The 24,472-nt window shown below is 41.5% G+C and overlaps 2 protein-coding genes across 2 annotated transcripts; both read left to right on the plus strand.

Moving 5' to 3' along the window:
- Positions 1–476: 476 nt before the first annotated feature.
- Positions 477–5,032, plus strand: LOC306931520 (G2/mitotic-specific cyclin-B2-like; the record flags this gene model as incomplete). The annotated part of the gene is made up of 8 exons (XM_079512921.1): positions 477–545; positions 1,724–2,002; positions 2,530–2,739; positions 3,074–3,241; positions 3,334–3,576; positions 4,014–4,154; positions 4,275–4,385; positions 4,850–5,032. The coding sequence occupies 8 exons, from the start codon at positions 477–479 to the stop codon at positions 5,030–5,032; spliced, it is 1,404 nt and encodes a 467-aa protein (XP_079369047.1).
- Positions 5,033–8,076: 3,044 nt separating this feature from the next.
- Positions 8,077–22,573, plus strand: tmem87b (transmembrane protein 87B; the record flags this gene model as incomplete). Its single annotated transcript, XM_079512922.1, has 18 exons — positions 8,077–8,301; positions 8,941–9,001; positions 9,168–9,259; positions 9,388–9,522; positions 9,823–9,876; positions 10,423–10,594; positions 12,074–12,135; positions 12,641–12,824; positions 13,368–13,467; positions 14,526–14,619; positions 16,054–16,136; positions 16,836–16,933; positions 17,017–17,075; positions 18,579–18,682; positions 20,438–20,511; positions 20,604–20,671; positions 21,756–21,808; positions 22,507–22,573. Exons 1-18 carry the CDS (start codon positions 8,137–8,139, stop codon positions 22,571–22,573), a joined length of 1,725 nt encoding a protein of 574 aa, XP_079369048.1. The 5' UTR covers positions 8,077–8,136.
- Positions 22,574–24,472: the final 1,899 nt, after the last annotated feature.

Raw genomic sequence — 24,472 nt, forward strand, 5'->3', positions numbered from 1 at the left:
TGGAATGTGTGGAGTCAAACTAGGGGTTTTTCATGATTCTGAATCCATTGCAATCATCAGTTTTGCACAAAAACAATCCAGGATCAAACTATAGGGTTTGTCATGATTCTGAATCTAAATCCAAACATTTATTTGGCATAAAAACACAGCCTATTGAGTTGACAGACATTCCATTGCAAATGGCCCCAAATGGCCCTGGCATCAGGGCCATTTGCACTATTCAGTACATGCATAATGCATAATGGTAATGAATTGCCGATCGTCTGGACCCTTTACAGCAAACCCAATAAATACTGAGCCCAGTACCTTAACCTCACTTACTCTGTGTGTTACTGACTGTGAGTTAGTTCCACTGTTGCAAGGAGGAACTTGACTTTGCAATTCCAATTTGGACAAGCCGACATATCCCCAGCTGGCAGCTCCTAACTCCATCAGATTTTGATTCATTGATTTATTGATTGAAACCTTGCTACAGAATGCAGCAGCACGCCATCCAGGTGATCAACGTCAACGAGACATCTTCCCAGAGGTTCAACGTCTACCAGGCAAGTAGGCTCACGGCTAAGCTAGGCCATGTTTAAAACTCGTTGTGGCTTTTTATTTGAGTGTAACAATTATGCAATACCGCCGTCGTTCAACTCACAACGGTCATGTTTCTCGTGGTCCCGTGGAAAAACCTCTCTTTTTTAATGTAACGATGCAATGCCCCCGTTGAACGGTCATGTCATTTAAATACGATCTACAACAACCTGTAGCATCCTGGGGGCGTTGTTAACTTGTAAGCTTGTAGTATAGGCTATCGAGTGAGAGGTTCTGAGGCTGGCTGGCTGGCAGTCCAGTCACGGGTCCACGGCGCTCGTCGAGCGTAATGGCGGAACTTCACTCTGTTTTGAGCACCGTGCTACTTTCAACGTTAACGTCTACATAAGCGTTCAGATTTCAAATATAAAGTGCTCACCCCCGGGCCACGGATGTTAGAATTTTGCGCGGACGGGTTATTGGCACCCGTGCATTCCGTATTGTAAAATAAAAAGCATTTTAAACCGACCGCCGGCCATTTTCTTAAAAAAACAACAAATGTATTAACGTCCAATACACCTCCCAACCGATAGGTGCGCGTAGTTGAAAGCTTGGCAAAGACTGAGAAAATGGCCGGCGATCGGATTAAAATGCTTTTTATTGAACAATACGGAATGCACCGGTGCTAATACCCGCACGAGCAACATTATAACATCCGTGACCCGGGGGTGAGCACTTTATTTGAAGTCTGAACCTTTTTGTAGACGTTAACGTTGTACATGTAGCAAGGTACACAAAGGGGTGATGTTGCGTCATGACTAATTCAATGGTGGAAGTAATGTCAGCTAAAATGTTAATTATACATCTTTTTGGCTCCATCACTTCCAAATTCACGCATTTATCCTGTTTGAGTTCTTCCTGATTGGATAACATTGGTATCTCATCTGAAAATGCACTTTCTGTTCATGTCTGAGAGGTCATTTTGACCCTTTTTGTTGATTAACTTTGCCCATGAAGCCTTCAGAAGGCTCCCCTTCCCCTCCCCATGACCATCGTCATTCCACCATCTCAGGAATGTTTGACATCTGAAACATTTTCTAAATATGAATTTAAGCACATGCTACTTCTGTCTGATTTTACTTCATGTATAAATAAATGTAACTTGCCTTTTAAATGCATTTTTTCTTTTCTTTTTACTGAACAGTGGAGGGTCGTGGAGGACCCTGCAGAGGAGGAGAGTGTCTGCATGCCTGTCATCAGGAGACGTGCAGCCTGGAGAAGAAAGAGGTCCACCACCACCCATGTAGACAGGGCGGCCCTCATCCCGTTGGACGCCAGGCCCGGCGCCGCGCTGAGAGACCCCCGCTGCCAGCTGAAGCAGTTCAGCCACATCCGGGTGGACGTGGTGCTGCAGCGGCCGCCGTTCGCTCAGACGGTGGTGTGGGCCCCCGAGGACCTCATCCCCATGCCGGAGCCCAAGCAGGTATAAGAGTTGATTTTGATCTTCACTAAAAATGTGTACGGTAGTGATGCACCGAATATTCGGCCGCAGAAAATATTTGGCAGAAAATATACTCAGGGTAGCTCAGTCGGTAGAGCTCTCGCCTTTGGACCACAAGTTCATGGGTTCGATTCCCGGGCACCGGCACCAACTCAGCGTATGAGTAGCACGGCTTGGGTGCGGCAAGTCGTGCTAGATGTTCCTTGCATGCCTGTACAATACATGTTTTTGTTTGTAGCAGCATGTTTCGAGTTGTTATAACCAGTGCTGCTAGTGAATATCACTGCCAAATATCACTAGAAAACCAATCCAGCACAAAATGTAGTTTTATATTTTATTATTGACATTATTAAAAAAGGAGGTCGGGTTGAGGGGTCAAGTACCCCCTTTGACCCCTTGTGGTGCCGGGCCTGACACTAGTTAGGTAGTTTTACTGTAGTTGATGATCAAGAGTCAGTTTAACCCTGAAGAAATTTTTTAAACTCTTATATATTTTTTGTCCTTCTCAGAAGAATGGAGTGACCAAGCCTTTGAAGAAGAAACGCAAAGTAGCTGTTAAGCCAGCACAGCCACTTCCTCAAGTTGCTCCCTCTCCTGTTCCAGAACCTGCGCATGTTGATGATCCGCAGATCATGGACATTGATGAAGGGGAATCAGACATGCCCGAGCTATGTTCTGAATATGTGAAAGACATATATGCATACCTAATGGATCTAGAGGTACGTGGTGCCAGAGACACTTTACTTTTTTTATGTGGTACCTGGAATGCTCGACCCAAAACACACTCACCCCATTTTCCTCCGGACCGCTCTCCCCCAGCGGTTCTTGTATTGGTTTTTACTGAGGTTAAGTTTAGGGACGGCATAGTTTTACTGAAGTTACGTTTTGGAATAATGTTGGGTTTAGCTATAGATTTACTGAGGTTAATGTTTAGGAATACCTGGTGGTGAGTTTGCCAGATTTGACCCTGCATGTTTTGGGGTGAGTGTTGTTTTATTCCATGATGTGACCTGGTGTCTTGCAGGAGTGTAATGACATATTTTGTTTGTACAGGTACGTCATGCTGTGAGACCCGATTACATGAAGGGCTACGACATAACGGCGATAACGCCACTCATGCGAGCTCGCCTAATCGACTGGCTGATCAACGTTCATTCAGTGTTGTCGCTTCGGCAGGAGACACTGTATCTTACAGTTGCCATCTTGGATCGTTTTCTGCAGGTACGGGCAATTGTCAATTTACACAATTGTTTGCATATTTTATCTGCTCGTGTTTTGCTATTTTTTTTAAATGTGTTTTCTATTTATTACAGGTTCAGCCGGTTTCAGCAACGATACTGCAGCTTGTTGGTGTCACTGCCATGCTGCTCGCCTCAAAGTACGAGTCATTGAAAAGAGGTGCCCCAAAGGTCTGGCACTTTGCCCGGCTCACAGACGACGCCTGCACACCCACTCAGATTAGATCGATGGAGCAGGTGATTCTGAAGGCCCTCAACTTTGAGCTGGGGAGCCCACTGCCGTTGCACTTCCTCAAGAGAGCTTCCAAGGCTGCAACCGTGAGTTTTTGTTCACATAGTCATAGTAAAAGTATCAATGCCGCAATGTAGGGAAACTCTAACAAGTTCTGGTCATAATGCATTATAAGCTCGGCAGAACAGCAGATTGGTAAAAGACTTTACTTTATTATAACCAGCACTTGGAACATGTAAACCTTTTTAGAACTTCTAGAAGTTGTCCTGCATGACTAACATTTATAACTAGTGTTATGAAGCCTTATGCGTGGATTATAAATGCAATTTTGATGCATTATAGACCACCTTTAAAGTGTTAATCGGTCACATCAGGCTTCAGAAATTGCGTTTCAATTCACCTAGGAATGTTGTTCATATTTCATCGTTTTCTGGTTTATAAAAAAAACTATTCTAATTTCGAATCTGATATGACAATACTGTTTTGGGCTTTTCAATAGTGTTTGTCTGTTACTCTGTTCTAGGCTAGTATGAAGATCTACGCGCTGGCCAAGTATCTGATGGAGTTGACGCTCCTAGACTACAAGATGGTTCACTACCGGCCCTCTGAGATCTCTGCTGCTTCCCTCTGCCTCTCCCAGAGTCTGCTGGATGGCACGCCATGGGTGAGTTTAATAGACTGAACTGATGTGGGGACGTGGATTTTCGCTTATAATAGTAGGCAACAGATGGCTAGAATGACGGTTTGTCTGAGTTCTAATTTGTTTTTGCTTCATGTGTTGCAGACTCCTACAGAAAAGTACTACACCACATACGACGAGGCTCACCTACAGCCGATCATGCACCAGATGGTAAAGAATGTGATTGTCGCCAACGATGAGAGAACAGAGTTCCAGGTTAGTTGGCGAAAAGTATTTGGAAGTTAATGGAGCACCATGGGGATGATTAAATACTGTAGATCAAGGGGGACTGCCAAATATTTGTGGGATAGGAACTTTCAACATAAAAAAAACTCTTCTTCCCTAGCCTTCCTATTTTTAAGAGCTAAGCTACAAGCTCACAAAGCCTCCCACTGCGAGGCGTTGGTAGCTTGTGGATTGTGGATTTTTTTCGGCAAAGGCTTTGTGTAGAGGGAAAACTTGACATTGGCTCTGAACTTTATCTGCTCTTTTTTCCAAGTATTGAGGGTATAAGTGGTCAAATCCACAAGTAAACGTGAAGATGACATACCAAGTATTTACAACACTGATGGTGTTGTCAAACAAGTCTGAAATCTATGAAAGTTTAATCTGCAACTGAAAAATGTTGGAAGACCCCTGCTGTAGATGTATACTAATGCAAATGTACCCTCTCCACCTAGGCTGTCAGGAGCAAGTACTCGCAGAGCAGGCAGATGGAGATCGCCCTCCTCCCCGAGCTGCAGTCGTCTGTACTGAAGAGCCTGGCTGCTCCTCTACTGGATACCGTCTATGAAGTGGATTCACTGGATTGCGACTACGACAAAGAAGCGAGTCTCTCTTGGTTGAAGTTCTTGCGCTCTTGAACTGTACAAGCCTGAAGTGAAGAGCCTGGCTGCTCATCTACTGGACATCTTCCACCATCGGCCCTTTATAAATGGCATATATCTAAATGACGGAGTGGTTGCGCAAAGACCCGCCCGGCAGCACTGTTTAATGCAATTTATTTGTGCGAGTTATACCTAGTTATTTTTTTTATTAGTCATGACAAAGTCAACAGTATGTATGTCCATTAAATAAGCAAGCAGCACATGCAGACAATACACTAGTTATTTCTATAATTTTATTATATTTTCACAATCTGATACGCCGGCTAGCCTACTTTCTAATGTTTTGATGCTTCACGCGACAGATGTTTGTATGCATATGACGCAGTATAGTTTCAAACTAGTGTATTTAAGAAGATGATCAGGAAAAATAATCGTAACAAAATGATTGAAACAAAGAACTAGTGAATTGTTTGTTAGTGTGCTGCTTGTTTATGTTATGGAAATGCATACTGTTGGCTTTTCAACTTTGTCATGAGTAATTCAACAAAAAATACTTATAACTCACACAAATAAATTGCATTAAACTGCTGCCAGGCGGGTCTATGCGCAACGCTCTGTCATTTAGATATATGCTTTATAATGTGACCACATTTTGTAAATATCTATTTAGGCCGAACAGTTTTCTGAAACCTTGTCAAGGACCCCTGGAATTATCTGTATTTGGCCGCGGACCCCCATCTGAACATGTTGTTCCAGGCCCCCCAGATGCAAAGATACGAGTTAAAAACATTTGCTGTGAAAGAATGTATATTCAAAGATTTTTGCCATATATTCACGATATTCTTTTTTTTTAATGGCTAAAGTAGGTCTAACAATGCTTAAATGTTCAATTTTTTAAATCTATTTAAATGTTTTTCAATTTTGTAAATCCCTAGTTTAAGTGCCAGGGACGTTAAGACGTTTTTTTTTCTTTTTTAATATATATTTTTCTTTTTTTGAATCCATGTTTTTGAAAATTCCTCTAATCTGGTGATCAGGTTATGACATGCACAATAGAATTACATTTTCTTTATAATGGGAAAAGTGGCACCCAGGACCAAAACTGGTGTCCACCCCCTGGCACCCTTAACCTGTGTATGTGTAGGTGTCAGGCATGAAGTAAAACAGTTTTTTTTTTTTATGTTTTGAGCTGAACTTTTTCTATTTGGGTTTTTTCCCTTCCTTTTTAATTGATTATGCATGCATGAAGCATTGAGTGTCATTATTTTTTGTTTGACATTTTCTGAGAACTTCTGAACTTCAATAAAAACACAAAACTGAGTTTATTGTCTGAGTTTGATTTGCTGAAAGTAGGCCTGCATATGTAATGCAGATGTAAATGTTTGATCTAAACTAAAGAAATTTTGTAAATCCCTAGTTTAAGTGCCAGGGACGTTAAGACGTTTTTTTTTCTTTTTTAATATATATTTTTTCTTTTTTTGAATCCATGTTTTTGAAAATTCCTCTAATCTGGTGATCAGGTTATGACATGCACAATAGAATTACATTTTCTTTATTTTATTTATAATGGGAAAAGTGGCACCCATGACCAAAACTGGTGTCCACCCCCTGGCACCCTTAACCTGTGTATGTGTAGGTGTCAGGCATGAAGTAAAACAGTTTTTTTTTTATGTTTTGAGCTGAACTTTTTCTATTTGGGTGTTTTCCCTTCCTTTTTAATTGATTATGCATGCATGAAGCATTGAGTGTCATTATTTTTTGTTTGACATTTTCTGAGAACTTCTGAACTTCAATAAAAACACAAAACTGAGTTTATTGTCTGAGTTTGATTTGCGTGGGATGAGTTGGCGTTACGGGGGGGGGGGGAGGGAGTGAGGGGGGAGAGGATGATGGTGAAGACTAGGCCCCTGGGGGGAGGTGGAGGATGAGGGCAAGCCCTGTATGTGGGGGGGGGGGGGGGGGGGGGGGGGGGGGGTCGGACGAAGGCCGGGTTCCGGGGGGGTAGGATGCCCTGAGTGTTTGGCCTGGGGTCTGAGTAGCGGGGCGTCCTTTTGATCGTACGAGGACACGCCCCCAATCCGAGACCCCCGTCTGGAACCTGAAACTGGAGAACGAGAGTTAGTAAAGAAGCGGGAGGGAGGGAGGGGTACGAGATACGATGCACGAGTGGCTGGTGAAACAGGCTGGCATATATACTCTTCCCTTGATGGAGCGAGGGTGGTGATAGGGCAGAGCTAGGCGGTTGCCATGGCAGCAGGGCCTCGGTGAGTGGCGAGGGTGGAGCTGGCATCAGTAGTCATAGCAGGTAAATGGTGGAGTTGATTGTAGCTGTGGAGAAGGTGGTGAGCTAGATACCTGAGGCTAGGAATATAATTAGCATGGCATGGTGGCAGAGGAGGTCACCGATCTTAGCTTGAAAGCGTGGCCTTCCTCCTGAACATATGTTGTACCAACTCCATTAAAACTGTTAGAGGTTAGAGAGGTTTTGATTGTGGTATTGATAGCCAGGCTGACTGTACCAACACCAGTAACACCTATAACATAAAACCTAAACTAAAGAAATTTACAAATTAGGGGCTGTCAACATCTGGACCTAAGTGGAGTGGTGGGTTGCAATGGTTGCAACTAACCAATGACATGAGACTACCAGAAGAATGCTCTGACCTTGAATGACCTTGAAAATGGACATTTATTGTTACATGAGATATTTCATAGGATCCAAGATCCTGCAACATGCGCGTTAGCTGGGAGCAACATTATCAATATAATATAGTGCTAATATAATCAAATCATAATATTTATTACGCTATTACAGTAGCTGGACAAAATTGTCTCCTTTGACAAATGCATATTCGATCACAGGGTTTTCTACAGTCTATGGTTTGAACTAACTGATGCAATATCAAATGGGTTACTTTATACAAAAAACACTATTTTAAATCTATACACCTGTGATGTGACAATATATATGATTCTGAATAAAATTGTTACTAGATCAATCATGTATTCAGTAACATCGCATGGCTCTGACCAGAGCAGAGGACAGGCTGACTACTGTTTTGTGTGACGTGGGTCTCAGGTGTTGTGGTGGTGCGCATGCGCATCAGGCTGCGACCAACCATCACCATTATAGTATCATCATGGCTGTTGGTGTGAAGATGAGGACGTGGATGATGTGTGTGCGTCCCTCCACGGCAGCTTTCAGCCCCATTGTCCTCTACCTGTTGACAACCATTTTACTGAGCAAGGGGGACACCGTCACGGGCGCGCCAGAGACGGGACAGTGGACCGTTGCCGTTGTCAACGTGAGTACACAAGCATCAAACATGCTAGTGTTATGATCAGCCAGGGGCTAGCTTGTTGTGCTAAAACCGCTAGCAAGCAGGTCATGCAATGCTTGTGACTTGAATCAAGGAATGTGTAGAGTCCTTTGTGTTGTGACAACAGCTGTGTAGTAAAGTTGTCACATTGGCTGTTTGCCTGTTTTGCCGATAAACATGGACGTAACAATGTGACTGACAGACAAGACGGACCGCAGGACAAGCCAAGACTTGTCTGACTTGTTCTTTAGCCGGGGTTAGGCAGCCTTTTTCCTGTCATCAATAGCAGTTAGCCGGTTTAATTTAGCTCCTATGAGAGTGAGAGACATACAGTATAGTGCAATCATCTTAAACAAGATCTCCAGATCCCCACGTCAGCGATACTCACTAAGAAATTATCAGTATTGACATTAAGACATAGTGAACTTGGAGAACTAGCTGGCTTAGTGGCTTTCATCAATATTTCAGTGTAGTGAAAAAGTTCCAGTCTTTTCCACTGTGATTGTGCCCTGCCTGCTGCCTCCATATCAAGTTGCAGTGAAAGGTGAGATGCCATGGTGTTCAGGGGATTGTCTCACACCTCTCTCTCTCTCTCTCTCTCTCTCTCTGTTAAATCCGTCACAGACCTCAAGACCATTGCTGTTAAGGAAATCAATGTATAAAGACACTGATGTTAAATTGAAAGGTAGGATGTATAATATTACTACTATATGTTCTACTGCATGTTGACTGCATCAAGCGTACAATGTCGCCGTGTAGGCTTTCATATTTTAGATTGATGTTAAAATGGTATTGGTTTGATTTCATGATTTTTCTTCATTCAAATGAATGCTTTTGTCTCCATTTGTCAGTCGTATCCTTTGGCTGTCCAGAAGAGGTGACTTTGACCATCCAGTGGTATTTAAAGTACTACCCATGTCACAATGAATTCAATAATATTGACGTAAGTAAAGCAGCGCTCACTGCACTTTGTAATAACTAGTAATCCTTGGGACTCTGCTCTTGGACTAAGCTTTGGGTCTTTATTGGAGCTTCATTGGTCATGTGAATCGTGCCTGTCTTTTTACTCAGGAAATGTATGAGAAAACACCTTTGAGTCGAGGGGAGAGCATGGACCCTAACCCCCTGGGACCAGGAGAATACATTGAACACCATCACAGCCCCTTAACGTGTAACAGTGGACTGCACTCCTTTACCATGCTCCGCGTAAGACAACTTCCTCTCAACTTCATTGTCATATCATAAGTTTAAAGGTGTTAAGAGTGGGTGAAATTATTACATAATTGAATGAAATGGAGTAACAATATCAAAACAAATAAGTGTAAAGTGTGTATGTAGTCTTGTGTAATATAAGACATAAATAGAAGCAAATATCAAGCATGCATAATGTTTGGAAATGGGAGTGTATTATACTCCCTTTTACCTTACACTGACTCTAATATAGTTTGAATATTATCACAAGTCATACCTTAAGTTCTTCATTTGTCAATGTTGTTTTTTTTCCAGAAAGCCAAGGCACAGCCACGCAAAGTGTCTCCCCCTATTGAGGGGGCCCCAACAGTAAGAAAATACATTTGACTTTGTTTTTAATTATGGACTTCAGTTCAGACCAGACCATGAACTTGATAAGAACTTTTAAATAATTGTGGTTTTATGATAGCTTTTTTTTATCAGTGCCAGACACAAGGAGGGCATTAGTAGTGGGGGTTTTTGTACATACGTTTTTGTAATGTAAGATTGATTGACTAGCTTCACAATTTTTGCATGACACCATTATTTGACAAGTACAAAAGTACGAAATAAAAATAACAATAATTGGTTAATAGATTAAGGTCACTATTTTTGTGCACTTTTTCTAATTGTTTCTACTTTTTCTTTTACCTTTCAACATGCCCAAGATGGGGATTATGAATTGATTATCTTATTAAATTATCGATAATATTTTATAATAGATAAATCAATTAGTTTGATTAACTTTTTTACCTGTACTTTAAACATGTTTTGTGATTTTTCCAGGATACAAAAAAGTCCTAATGGGCTCAGACGGGTGCTTTGATGGGCAGGGATCAACGTCGTGAAGTGACTTTTATTTTTGTGGTTTTCCAGGATGAAAATTACACCAGATGGATAACTGACGAGTTTGCCAGTAGCAGCAGCAGTGGTGATGTGGACAGCAAGATGAAAGAGGACACTATCGCCACCACATGGAAGGATGGGCCGCATCTACTGGTTGTCAAGATCACCTCAAATAAACCAGAGGCCAACTGGAATTTAACAGGTCAGTTCATGAATGGCTCCTTTAACAACATTTTGACCTGGGAAAGTTCTACAAATGTCTTCTAGATCCTGACAGTTTTCTGAAAAAAACATGTTTCTATGTCAGTCATTCTCCAACATTTTCATGTCAAGGACCCCCAAGATTATATGTAATTAGCCTCCGACCCCCATCTGAAAATATGTTGTTCCAGGGACCCCCCAGAAGCAAAGATTTGAGTTAAAAACGTTTGTTCTGAAAAAATTTATTCCAAATTTGCGCCACATTTTCACGATTTTTCAAAAATAGCAGACCTACAAGCTTGTAGCGCGCCACTCGGTGGCGCGCTATGAGCTTGTAGATCTGCTATTTTTCAATAGCTAAATTACATAATGTTAAACACCAAAAGGGGTTCCCGCCCAAAATGGGTTAACCACGTATGTCCTATTTTATGCTTTGTTGAGAAAATGGCCGTTCTACAAGCTCCTATAATGCGCTGTGTTTTGCGACAAATGTCAACTATAATGAAAAATGTCAACTATAATGACATGCCCAAAATGGGGATGTCGGTTTGAAAGTGTTTAAACTATTTGATAGTACAGCTTTATATCAAATCATGATTAAGTAAGTAAAGTAAATCATCCCCATATATGGGAATGCCCCCATATATGGTGCCCAGGTCTTGTGACATCATCAGGGATGGAGATCCCTGATGTCATAGTAAATGCACAATCTGCTTTTGCAATTAAGCCCATAATATATGGAGGTCATCAATATTGGCCAGCAACTCTACATCTGACCTCAAACCCTTAGACCTTATGGATTCTGACATTCCATATGTTGATCCTTCCCCATCCATCCTTCCTCTTCGATGTCTCCCTTTTGACTGATACCTGTCCATTCAAACTCTAGACGGGCCTGCCCCAAAGTTATTAGTGCAGCCGTGCCCGGCAGCCGGCGAAAACTAGAGTTCTCAACAGGCCCAAAAATTAAGGCCCGGCCCCCATCAAACCTTGAATAATCAAGAGAATGTCCCCGCTACCACCCTTAGATCTCCATATATGTAGCTGACCTTTTCTGACATTCCATATGTTGATCTGACCTCATCAAACTCTATACACTCAAAACATGCTCCTTTTATATGGCCAGTATAGAATTCATTCCATGTTGATCTGACCCCCCCCATGCCAAAGCGCCAGTGCTCGCCAAACAGTCTGCCGTCAACAAGGCGGATGCGTGCACGCGACCTCGCCCTTAGGCGTCTTACTGGTATGTTTAGGCTATGATCGATTGTCATATTGCTGCATCGATGCAGAATCATCCACGGGCGAATCACGATGCATTTCCTGAATGGATTATTTTTGACACTACTAATAATTTGTATTTTGATATTTGATATTGAATCTGTTATATTATCAGTTATTCAGTTTTCTTTTCTTTCTTTTACTTTTTTTTGTAATGTTCTACTTCATTTTCAAATAATCCCCGATTTTGTTTTTCCAGTTAACATCATCATGAAAGGCACCCACGGATTCATTTCCATTACAGAATATCCTCTCATGATTGTAAGTGAATTAAATATTATTATTATATCATTGCAGTACAACATAGTGTATCAGAAAACCGCTCATGCCATGAGCCTTATCAAGAATCATCATCAGAGGAACTGAATTACACAGGCTTTTATTACAACAAGACAAGAAGCAGTTTGTCTCATGGCATGCTTTGAGTGTAACACTATATAAACATAATTTCTAATGTATCTGATATTGTAAAGATTTCTTCTCGATATCACAGGACAGACGTTTGAACGTTTCGGCTATCCAGCCTTCATCACTGATGAAGGCTGCATAGCCGAATCTTTTGAAAATGCATTCTTGGTGTGTGCGACACTTTACCTATTCTACATTGTTGATTTAAGCTCGTAGCGCACCATACATGTAAGTCAGAGCGCGGTGGTCACAAGAAAGTTCTCCAATGTATCTGATAGCCATTGCATTTGGCCTCACTGGAATTCTGCCGTTGTATTTCTAATGTCTGTATAAAACCCTTTTGTTTGGCCGTGTGTAGTTCTACATGGTGATGTGCGTGGTGTACATCCTGTATGCCCTGCTGTGGTTCATGTGGGCGGCCTGCTACTGGAAGGATCTTCTGAGGATCCAGTTCTGGATAGCAGGCGTCATCTTCCTGGGCATGGTGGAGAAGGCAGTCTTCTGCGCCGAGTACGAAAACACCAACACCGTCGGTTCTGCCTGTGAGTTTCCGCTCTTTACCGTTCATCGCTTTATGCCAAGCTGTGGTAGAAGAAGTACTCAGACTTTTTGACTTGAGTGAAAGTAGCAATGTCACAATGTAGAAATACTTTGTATTACAAAATTGACATGAGTAAAAGTATTGGCATTCAAAATACTGTATACTTAAAGAGGGTGGGATAGGGAATTGAGGTTTTTTGTTTTGTTTCCTCTGAGTTTCCTCTTTATTTCCTCTGAGTCTCCAGCACTTAATAGCGGTCTGACCTAATGTTTCATCTGTAACTGACTACACTTAACCACTGAAGGCTATACTCTTACATGATTATGATGTTTTCTCAGAACTTGTGACTTTGATACTTTGCCCTGGGCTTCTGCTTTAAAACCTTAAAACCTGAATAAAAAATATACTTAAAGTAAAAGTAAAATGCAGCAAACATTTTTTCGAACGATGCAATACTTGAGCAAATGTACTTGGTCACTGATGCAGCCAAGCCACTTCCTCGTATGTTGGTGTGTCAAATTTGGAATTTTCTCTTGTCTTTTAGCCCCTGGCTTGTTGATCTTTGCTGAGCTGGTCTCCGCCCTCAAGAGAACCTTGGCTCGGTTGCTTGTCATCATTGTCAGCCTTGGCTACGGCATTGTAAAGTAAGCCAACAAGTCTCATTCTATGAATGTTGTTCATATGGACGGTAACATATGTATATGCATGTCATTTAGGGATGCTCCATTCAGGACTTTTGATTCATCAGATACTGATCACTGTTTATTATTTTTTCTGTCTTTGCGTAGATGTGGTTTGATCAAGGTTGCCCACTCATTATATCATTATAACATCTCTTTTAATCGATTGCGATCGGGTTAGTTGGACAATTACCAATCACGTCATTTGGAGTGAAAGTCTTCCAAGTTATATCAGTGGCAATAGGGCACGCACATCCACTCACTAAACGCCAGCCAGGTGCCGGGCCGAGGTTAATATTAGACACTGGATTAAGCTCCAATGCTTAAAAGTATGTATTAAGGTTCCTTACACCATAGTGGAAAAATGTGGTGTAAGGAACCTTAATATATCCTTTTAAGCTTTGGATCTTAATCCAGTGTGAAGACCATATATTTTTCCGGCGCACCTCTAAATCAGTGTTCATTTTGTTGACTAAGACTATCCTGTGCCACCCCTAAACTTATTTGCCATTTTGTACTATTTTGAAAAACATTTTAAAATATTTCAACTAACTATTCTAAGGTTTTTCAAAATGGTAAAAAAATGGCAAATACATTTAGGGATGAGGGGTAAGGGGTGGTGCAAGATCTAGTACTAAGACTTAGGTTTTTGATATTTAGTCGACTAGACTAAGACTTAAACAATTTCAGAAGACTTGGGGCCGATTCATACTCCTATTTTACCGCTGTTTCGGCGCCGTAGTGCCGAAATGATTTCGGCTCGTCAGAAATTTTCAGTAGCACCGAAGAGCCGACTTTAGGACGGTACCCGCCCCCCGAACCTCAAATGACGTCACATTGTAGGCTCTACAGAGCCGAACCGACTTTTATTCGGCTCTAAAATAGGAGTATGAATCGGCCCTAAGACTAAATGGTGTTATTAAAAATACTAAGTAGATCTGCTGAAGAAATGAACACTGCTCTAAATGTAACAATGGTGTCAGGTAATGCCATAATGTCTTTGTATAAACCCCTCTGCCTAGACCTCGCCTGGGAACAGTGATGCACAGAGTGGTGGGGCTCGGTGTCTTGTACTTCGGCTTCGCTAGCATTGAAGGTGTTCTGAGGATTACAGGGGTGAGAAAACCTTTACTTGTCATTATAAAAGTCAATTATCCACAGTATGGAAAAGCCTGTAGTATTGGATAACAATGGTGTTTCTGTTAGATTCATTCTTAATCTTTAACCACTTTAAAACACTTTAAAACATTTCCAAAAATTGCCAGAATATAAAAATAAATAGTGAAATTAGCATTTACAAGCTTATGACACGTTTGCCATTCATCATGCAATGAATTATAAGTAATTCAGTAACTAATTGATAGTCAGTGATGGGGAGATAGATAGATGGATAGACAGACAGACAGACCTGATGTTTTGAGTCAGCTTGTATAGTTTTTGGAGTATTTCATTCAACGCATGCAGCAGTCTACTGTCCTTCCACACCATGATTTGTATTCTTTTCTTGGTTTGGACTCTTAGACTCTGTCTAAGAGTCGAGACAACGGCCCAGCTCTCATCACAGCCATTGTTCTGGCCGTGTTTGACTCCGGTTGCGTCTGGTTCATATCCTTCCAAAATACTCAACATGATGCTGACTGAGCCCAGGACACCATTTACAGTAGTGTGTGATCATTATCTTTTTTTTTTGATAGTTAACTTGTATACTTGGCTCATTTGTTGCTTTGGGTGGTTGGTTGGTCTTTTTTTTCATCTTTGTTTCACTCTGGTGAAGATCTAGCCCTGGTCCAGTGGGTCAGCGAGTCTCTCACTGACGCCCTGCCGGGCACGCCTCCACTACACTGCTCTCTAGCAGTTTTCCCACTGGGTTTAGAATTCCCTGGAAATATACAAAACGACGTAGCTACTCACCGAAACAATGCTTGCTAGACCTTGGGAAAAGTCTATTCTCAAAGCCCAGGTCCCCAGCTTCTCTCTAAATGCACGTTGTGCCATTTTAATAAAGTAATGTACCAGACGGAGGCATTTTTTCTACTACTACATTTCCGGGTTGCGCCTGTGCTGATCCAGTGCGATGCATTTTATTTCATGACAGAAATAGTGCATTTTAGAGAGAAGCTTGTTTATTAATAATATGATTATTTCATACTTCTGCCTCGATTACGATTAATGAACAATTATTTGTGACTGATTGATTTAGTAGTCGATTATAAAATAATCTATTAGAATTCTTTTAATTGTGTCGATTTGGTGACATTATAGAAAAAACACTGCTTACAGATGAGCAAGATTAAGTCACATCAGATTGGTTCTAAATATCGGTTTAGATATGTTTTCAGTTAACTGCCCAGCCCTAGTCCTCGTCTCATTTTGGTCCCTCTCCCTATGACTCCTCTGTGTGTCATCAGACTCTTCTCTCTTGTGATGTGACTCTGTCCCCTTTTCTCCCATTCGTTCTCTCATATGGTGACGGTCCCTCCCTCTGTCCCCTATTCTCTCCATCTCTTTTCTCCTATGGTGACGGTCCCTCTGTCCCCTTCTCTCTCTCAGGCCAAAGACTCTGACCTGGCTCTGCTGGCCAACATTCCCCTGGCACTGCTTGACTCCTCTCTCTGTTGGTGGATATCCTTTGGGTGTGTAGCTGATACCTGTTGTCTGTCTGGGGTGTTTCTCTAGCCTCGCCTCCTTGAATGTAGAGCACTGGGTTACCAAACAGTGGGCAAAAAACACAAAAACATGCAGTAATGCCCAGGAAAAACATGCAGTAATCCTGGTCTCTAAACTACCTCCCCCTGGCCAGCCTGATGTGGGGGAAAGGAACTGGTCGGAACAACATGTTCCTTGCTTCCACACGCTACGTCCAACCGGGGAAACTCCCCCCTGTCAGGTGAAAAGAAGCAGCTTTGACTCCTCATGCATAGAAGTCAGTCCGGTGCCCCCCCAGGTTGGCAGAGGAAGTGTAGCGCCCATGATTACAATAGATAATTGACACTGGTGAAAATTGTGGGATAAAAATTTAAGGAGAAAAAGAAAAGAAAACTCAAAGAAATGTAATAAATTAGAGTACACATGTTATTAAGAAGTAGGGGAAATAGCCCATCTACAAGCTTGCTTGATCTGCTATTTTCACTAGTTTGGGTCCCGGCCAAACTTCTAATTTCTATTTTGGGTCACATGTAAAACAGTTTGTGAACCACTGATGTAGACTGATAGATCCTGTATGCAGTGCTCTGGGATCATTTAACTCTTGAGTCAGTGTTGCATTGCTCATTGCACAATGTGTAAATCTATAAATCCATGTTTACCTTGACTGCCACGAACATATTTGTCAGCTTGGCACAAACTATAAAGACCTTGAAGCTGAGGAGAAACCCGGTCAAGTTGTCCCTCTACAGACACTTTACCAACACTCTAATATTTGCTGTCATAGGTGAGTGGCACCTTGTGCTTTTTTCACTTAAAGTAGGGCTTCAACTATCAATTATGTTCTTAGCGATTGTTCTATTCCTTCAGCTTCCATCGTTTTCATGGTGTGGACAACCAAAAAGTTCAGACTAGCAGATTGCCAGTCGGTGAGTATCCATTCACTTATATGTTACGTTTTTCTGTCTTAAAGCTCTGATCTGGGATATTTTTTTATTTTTTATTCAACCTTTATTTAACCAGTAAAACACATTGAGACTGCGTCTCTTTTACAAGTGGGAACTGGCCAAGAGGCAGAAATAAAATTACACTTCAATACCACATCGTCAATGTTACATTTTGGACCAGCAAATACAACATCCATAATACACCTCAAAGTACCTATGAATAAATACAAAAAGTTGACAAACGTATTCATCTATCAATTTGGGCCATGGAATCAGGCACAGGCTTGCATTTAACACAATCTCATTATCAGCTATGTCAGTTAAAAAAAAAAAAAGTTTAAGCAGTAGTATTTTTTTTTCTTTTTATTACTTTGCTATTTTAACTGCATTATCATTCTGTTGTTTATAGATATCTCCCACAGCACAAGTTTGGGTGCCAAACTATTCTCGGCGTAGAGGGGGGCCAACAAACTATATTGGGTTATATAGTTTATACTAAGTGGTTAAACCGAGAGCCGATGGAAAAACAAGCAAAAAACAATGCCTGCTGCACCATGCTTTGTAGTAAAGAGGAAATCAGTTGCAGTATTTCTCATTGCCAGAGGGGGGCGGGAGTGTACACATTTGTGGGGGGGAAATTACTGATTTAGGCTTTAACCCATTTTGGGGCGGGAACCCCTTTTGGTGTTAGCATTATGTTATGCTTTAGCAGCTAAAGCATAACATATAGCTCCCAGGTGATCTACACCTGAAACATAAGAACAAAAGCCACACATTACTGAACAGAAACTGCAGATACTTTGCATATTTGCAGATGTAAATGTTTGGCATGGTAATAGCTCCCAGGTGATCTACACCTGAAACATAAGAACAAAAGCCACACATTACTGAACAGAAACTGGAGATATTTTGCATATTAGCAGATGTAAACGGGTAGACAAGTAATGACTTTACTTCAAATTGAAATGTTTTACTTTCAAATGTTTTGTTGGGGATCCTTATTGCATTGTTTAATAATTACAGTAGAATGTGTGTGTATATATATACATATACACACACACACACACACACACACACACACACACACACACACACATATATATGTAGTTATAGCAGTGACTGACTGAGACATCGAGCGCGCGTCCGCAACTGGCTGTGGCCCTTATCAAGTGACCTTTTGTCCAATGCGGCCCTCACCCCAAGTTGAGTTCGACAGGCCTGCTTTAGCTATTGAAAAATAGCAGATCTACAAGCTACCTAGCGCCACCGAGTGGCGCGCTAGGTAGGTCTAGGTAGGTCTGCTATTTTTGAAAATAGCTTTTTCAGAAAACTGTCAGGATGTAGAAGACATTGTTAGAATCTGATCTCAGGTCAGAATGGGTTAAAATAACGCTGCATTGTCCATGTGGTTCATTCCACCAGGACTGATCTCAGGTCAGAATGGGTTAAATAACACTGCATTGTCCATGTGGTTCATTCCACCAGGACTGGATAGAGCTGTGGGTGGATGATGCATTCTGGAGGTTCTTGTTCTCCATCATACTGCTGGTCATCATGTTCTTATGGAGACCGTCTGCTAACAACCAAAGGCAAGTATTGGACTCAAATAAAACACATCCACAAACATGCTCCATGACAGTGGTTTTCAACCCTTCTACAGATATACACTTCTATGCAAAAAAAAAGAGAAGAAATCATCATATACACCAGGGGTTCTCAACGTTTTTGGCCGGGGACCCCCGGAAATGCTTTGGCAATGTCTCGGGACCCCCGCCCCGCCCCCTCCCGACCCCCAATATAAATTGACTGCTACAATAACCTTAAACCATTTTGGGCGGGAACCCCTTTTGGTGTTTTAAGCATTGTTATAATTTAGCTATTGAAAAATAGCAGATCTACAAGCTCATAGCGCGCCACTGAGTGGCGCGCTACGAGCTTGTAGGTCTGCTATTTTTGAAAAAAAGTGAAATAATTTGGGGACCCCCTAAAATAATTTGGCGACCCCCCGAGGGGTCGCGACCCACGGGTTGAGAACCCCTGATATACACCAGCGGTTCCCAAACCTTTTTGGCCATGCACCTCCTGTTACCTCCCGACCTAGCTGACGCACCCCCCCACATGGAAATATAAATTGCATAAGCTATATAGAGACATATACAATTTACAATTTACAATTTAGGCATTTAGCAGACGCTCTTAATCCAGAGCGACTTACAATAAGCAAGAACAAAAAGCATGGGAATACATCACATATGTAAAAAATGCATTTATCGCGAAACATGCGTAAGCTAAGAACGTGACTAGAACATATCTATATAATGACACTATACATATAAACTATAACTAGAACATATCTATATAATGACACTATACATATAAACTACACATATATGCTATACTATGCTGTACATATATACTATGAAGTGCTATGACTACATACAATGCACTTATTGTGCTGTCTACATGACATGCTATAAGTCTGTTTCAAATACTATATAAGTCTAAGAAGTGACTTATATATATTTCCTATTTATGCATATATATGAACCTGAATATGGCATATATATGCAGGATAGGCTATATTCTGCTAGCCTGGTATCCAGCCTGCTTCGCTACGTTCGGCGGATTTTTTTTTCTCTCTTCGCTTATCAGTCTGGAAAGCCTCCTATCTCCAAGGGAGGCGGGACATGCCAAAAGCTTCGAAACCTAACGTGGCTTCTGATTGGTCTGTGGTGCGGGGCGGGACAAAGCACCAGTGAGACGTCATAGCAAAGCGCAGCTACTGCAGACAAAAGCATGGAGGGTGGCGCTGGCTGATGACGTAGGTTGCCTAACGCTACTCTCATTCGTTGGAACAACATCCAATCAGCAACGACGTTGACTACGTAACATATGTAGTTCTAGTGTAGTTCTGCAAAACCTCCCAATGGGAGGCTTTCCAGACTGATAAGCGAAGAGAGAAAAAAAAATCCGCCGAACGTAGCGAAGCAGGCTGGATACCAGGCTAATATTCTGCATATACTTGCCATATATTGACATAATATGTTAATATATTTAAAATAAAACCATAGCACCACCATTAGCCTTTTCATGTCGCGCACCCCCTAGAAGGCGCATGCGCACCACAAGGGGTGCACGCACCACAAGGGGTGCACGCACCACAAGGGGTGCACGCGCACCACAAGGGGTGCACGCGCACCACAAGGGGTGCACGCACCACAAGGGGTGCCCGCACCACAGTTTGGGAACCACTGAATTATACATGGTTAGAAAAGAAGGAAAAATATGTACAGTGGGGCGGGGGGGACTTTAAGATGTTACTCACTGTCCTCTAATCTCCTCAGATATGCATTTACTCCATTGATGGACGACTCTGACGACGAGGAGATCGAGGAATATCTGGCCAACACCAATTTAGGTGTGGTAATTAACAGTATACAATTATACACACTGCTTTGAAATGATGAACTGCAGTAAAAGTCCCAAAACGGACCCATTTTCTATTCACAGCTGACGGCATGAAGCTGAGGGCGAAGAGTGATTCAAATGGCTCAGTAAAGTCTCCTGCTGCCAACACGGTCAGTGTCTCTTTATATTATGTTTCCCAAGGGGCCAAATGAGAAACAGAAAATATTGTGGAGGGCTGAACTCAAAAGGCTGAACTCAATGGATACCAGAGAACTCGCCAGTTTACCGACTCGCCGCGGTTTAGTGCATTTTAGTTTTACTTTACCTTCATTTAAATTGCATTGAATAGAGAGAGAGAGAGAGAGAGAGAGAGAGAGAGAGAGAGAGAGAGAGAGAGAGAGAGAGAGAGAGAGAGGAGAGAGAGAGAGAGAGAGAGAGAGAGAGAGAGAGAGAGAGAGAGAGAGAGAGAGAGAGAGAGGAGAGAGAGAAGGAGAGAGAGAGAGAGAGAGAGAGAGAGAGAGAGAGAGAGAGAGAGAGAGAGAGAGAGAGAGAGAGGAGAGAGAGAGAGGAGAGGATAGTTGTTTAGAGTTTACACTAGATGAAGTGGGAATGCTAAAGTTTAACCCATTTAGGCCTGACGTCGAAATAAAAAAAAGGTTTGCTCTGAAAGAATAGCAGACCTAAATAGCAGACCTACAAGCTCGTAGCGTGTGCTATGAGCTTGTAGGTCTGCTATTTTTCAATAGCTAAAGATTTGCTTTAAGAAAGAAAGAAAGAAAGAAAAGCTTTAGATTTGTCTAAATGAGTCATGTGACCATTTTAAACAAATCGGATTTCAATCTTGATGTGGCACAGATCTGATTCAGGCTAGATTTGTCTGCCAGTGTAAATGGGGCCAAAGGCCCCATTTACACTGGCAGACACATCTAGAAACCTATGTTTCCCCATAGGTTTCTATGTTTCTATGGAGCCTAAGGCCCCAAATCAGATTCCAATCTGGATGTGGCACAGATTCAGGCTGGATTTGGCTGCCAGTGTAAATAGGGCCTAAGTGTCTCCAATAGAGACTATTTTCATTGGTTCAATTCCTGAATGATGGACTGATACTGTGTCAGATATTTCCAGTTCACAACATTCTATGCAGATGGAATGTTGGCTTTGCCCCCTTTGGTACAGTTACTACAGTAACAAAGGCTTAAACGTTTCAACAGATGGCAGTATTTACTCAGTTTTCCTCTTTTCCCACCTGTACAGGATGAGGACCTGAAGTGGGTGGAGGACAACATTCCCAGCTCTCTCTCAGATGTGTAAGCATCATCATTAACCCATTTTGACCTGAGATCAGATTCTAAAATTGTCTTCTACATCCTGACAGTTTTCTGAAAAAGCTATGTTTCTATGTCAGTGGTTCTTCGATTTTTCAAAAATAGCAGACCTACAAGCTCGTAGCGTGCCACTCGGTGGCACGCTATGAGCTTGTAGATCTGCTATTTTTCAATAGCTAAAGCATAACATAATGCTAACACCAAAAGGGGTTCCATTTTGGACTGAGGTCGATTAAAAAAAGGCTTCTAAATCCTAAAATCTTTCTGAAAAACCTATGTTTCTATGTCGGTGGTGCTCAACCTTTTTCATGTCAAGGACCCCCAGAATTATCTCTATTGGGCCACGGACCCCCATATCAAAATATGTAGTTCCAGGGACCCCCCAGAAGCAAATATTTTAGTTCAAAATGTTCGCTCTGAAATATATATTCAATGATTTGCGCCACATTTTAATGATTTTTCAAAAATGGCAGACCTACAAGCTCATAGCGCGGCACTCTGTGCCGCGCTATGAGCTTGTAGATCTGCTATTTTTCAATAGCTAAAGTATAACATAATGCTTAAAACACCAAAAGGGGTTCCCGCCCAAAATGGGTTAAACACGTGTATTAAATGTTTTCATACGTGACCAGATTGCAGGGTTTAATTGCAGGGTTTCCCTCTGCTGTCTGTCGTTTCAGAGCTCTGCCAGTGCTGCTCGACTCCGATGAGGTATATGCATCATATTATGCTCCTACACTACAGTAAAATCCTAACTGAGAGGGTACAAAATGTAACCAAACTGGCCCATTTGGTTACATTTATACACTCTCAGAGAGTTGCAAATGGATGAATTACACCAATGATTATAATTCATATGGAATTTCCAGTTTATTGTCTACCTATTGTTCACTTTAGAATTCCACATGTTTTATCTATTTTATTCCTGGGATCTTTGACAGGATAATGTTGTTTTACGGGTTTCATTACATTTATTGTGGGAAGATTTAGCTTTATTTAGATAGGATAGTAGATGTGAAACTTAGGCCAGAAACATTGCAATTATACCAGTTAGTTAATACAGTCAGTGTATATATATATTTTTGGAATATTTAATTTCATAATGGAAATAATGTGAAGCGAAAGGTGCCGGTGGTCTAATCAGGCTGAAACCTTGCCCTAATATGTAGTCATAAGTCTGACATCCATCATACCGTTTTTACGATACGATACAACTTTATTGTCAGCTTGCACTGAAATTTACCCCCCGTCGTCCGTTGTCTCTAAATTCATAGCTTAATTTGCTTCAAACCAGTGGTTTTACTGACTTAACTCGCATTATCATGAAAATGTTTAGTGGTTTCCTTTCATTTAACCGACCAAATGAGCTTGAATCTGATGTAAACGTGTTGCTAGGGCATTCACTTCTAGTCATTATTACTAGTTTACTAGTTGCCTAGTTTACTAGTCGACTAGTTGACTAGTTTAACTACCTATTATGTATAAAATAAATTAAAAAAATAAACAAATATGTGTACATTGAAAAACTGTGTACATGGTGACTATAACTATAATCTACCTGATCTTGAGGCCTACAAAATCGGGATTAAAAAAAAAAAAAAATTAACCTTTTTTTTTCTTATCAACTAGTCAACTAGTACCAACAAGGTCGACTAGTGGATTTACTAGTCGACTAGTAAACTAGTCGACTAGTTGCTTAATGCCCTACGTATTGCATGTCATTTCTCAATCATGACCACAAAGTATGAGATGTCAAAGATGGAGTGAGAAGAAGCAGCAAACATCTCTGAACTACGGTTTGGCAACGACTGAGGAGGAAACGGGATGATGTCACCCACCCTGTCATGCACAGCAGGGTCCCCCCCCCCCCCTCCTGAACCTTAAGACAAGGTGATGCTATTGTGCTCTTGAATGTTTCAAGTAAAGCCTGATTTTATAACGCCGGTGTCGCACACACTGAAAATAGCCGATTCACAAGCTCACAATGGGTCACACCGCAAGACGTTGTGAGCTTGTAAATCGGCTACTTTTGGCACACGCCGCGATGCGACAGATTATATATTAAGCGTAGCACTCTTGGTGTGATGCAGCCACAGTGCTAAAACTATTCGGGAGGCCCCGGTTCGTTGCCCTGTCGAACTCCATCTAGCGCCTCTGACCTGGCAATCTCACCGAGACCCAACTTATCTCATCATACCTCATCTTTCCTGCTCACAAAGAGGGCGTGGCCTCTCTTATCTCCAATCAAACCATGCACAATTAACCCTTTTTTATGTTTTTTTTAGCCTTCTTTTCCAAAGAGATTGTTATTTTGTCGGCATTGCTGTATTTACTTTCTATCTATTTTATGCATGTGGAAATTATGATCTGAGATTGTTTTTGTAATAATTGAGAAAAGCGGGCCTTGATGACAAATGCTTAGTCTTGGGTGTGATTGTATCTATTGTTAGATATGATGTCCCATTCTGATTGTACAGTATAGTTGAAAACTACACACATGGATTGGCGGTAATAAAATTAGGATATGATCATTTTGTAATGAATAGAATTAAAAGAAGAGTTTGATGTTGAGATGTAATAATCAAATCACATAAACCAGTGGTTCTCAAACGGACTAATTTCAACCCATAACTCTCAGAGTTGGAG

The sequence above is a fragment of the Electrona antarctica genome (assembly GCF_951216825.1).
Source record: "Electrona antarctica genome assembly, chromosome: 10".
Lineage (NCBI taxonomy): Eukaryota > Metazoa > Chordata > Actinopteri > Myctophiformes > Myctophidae > Electrona > Electrona antarctica.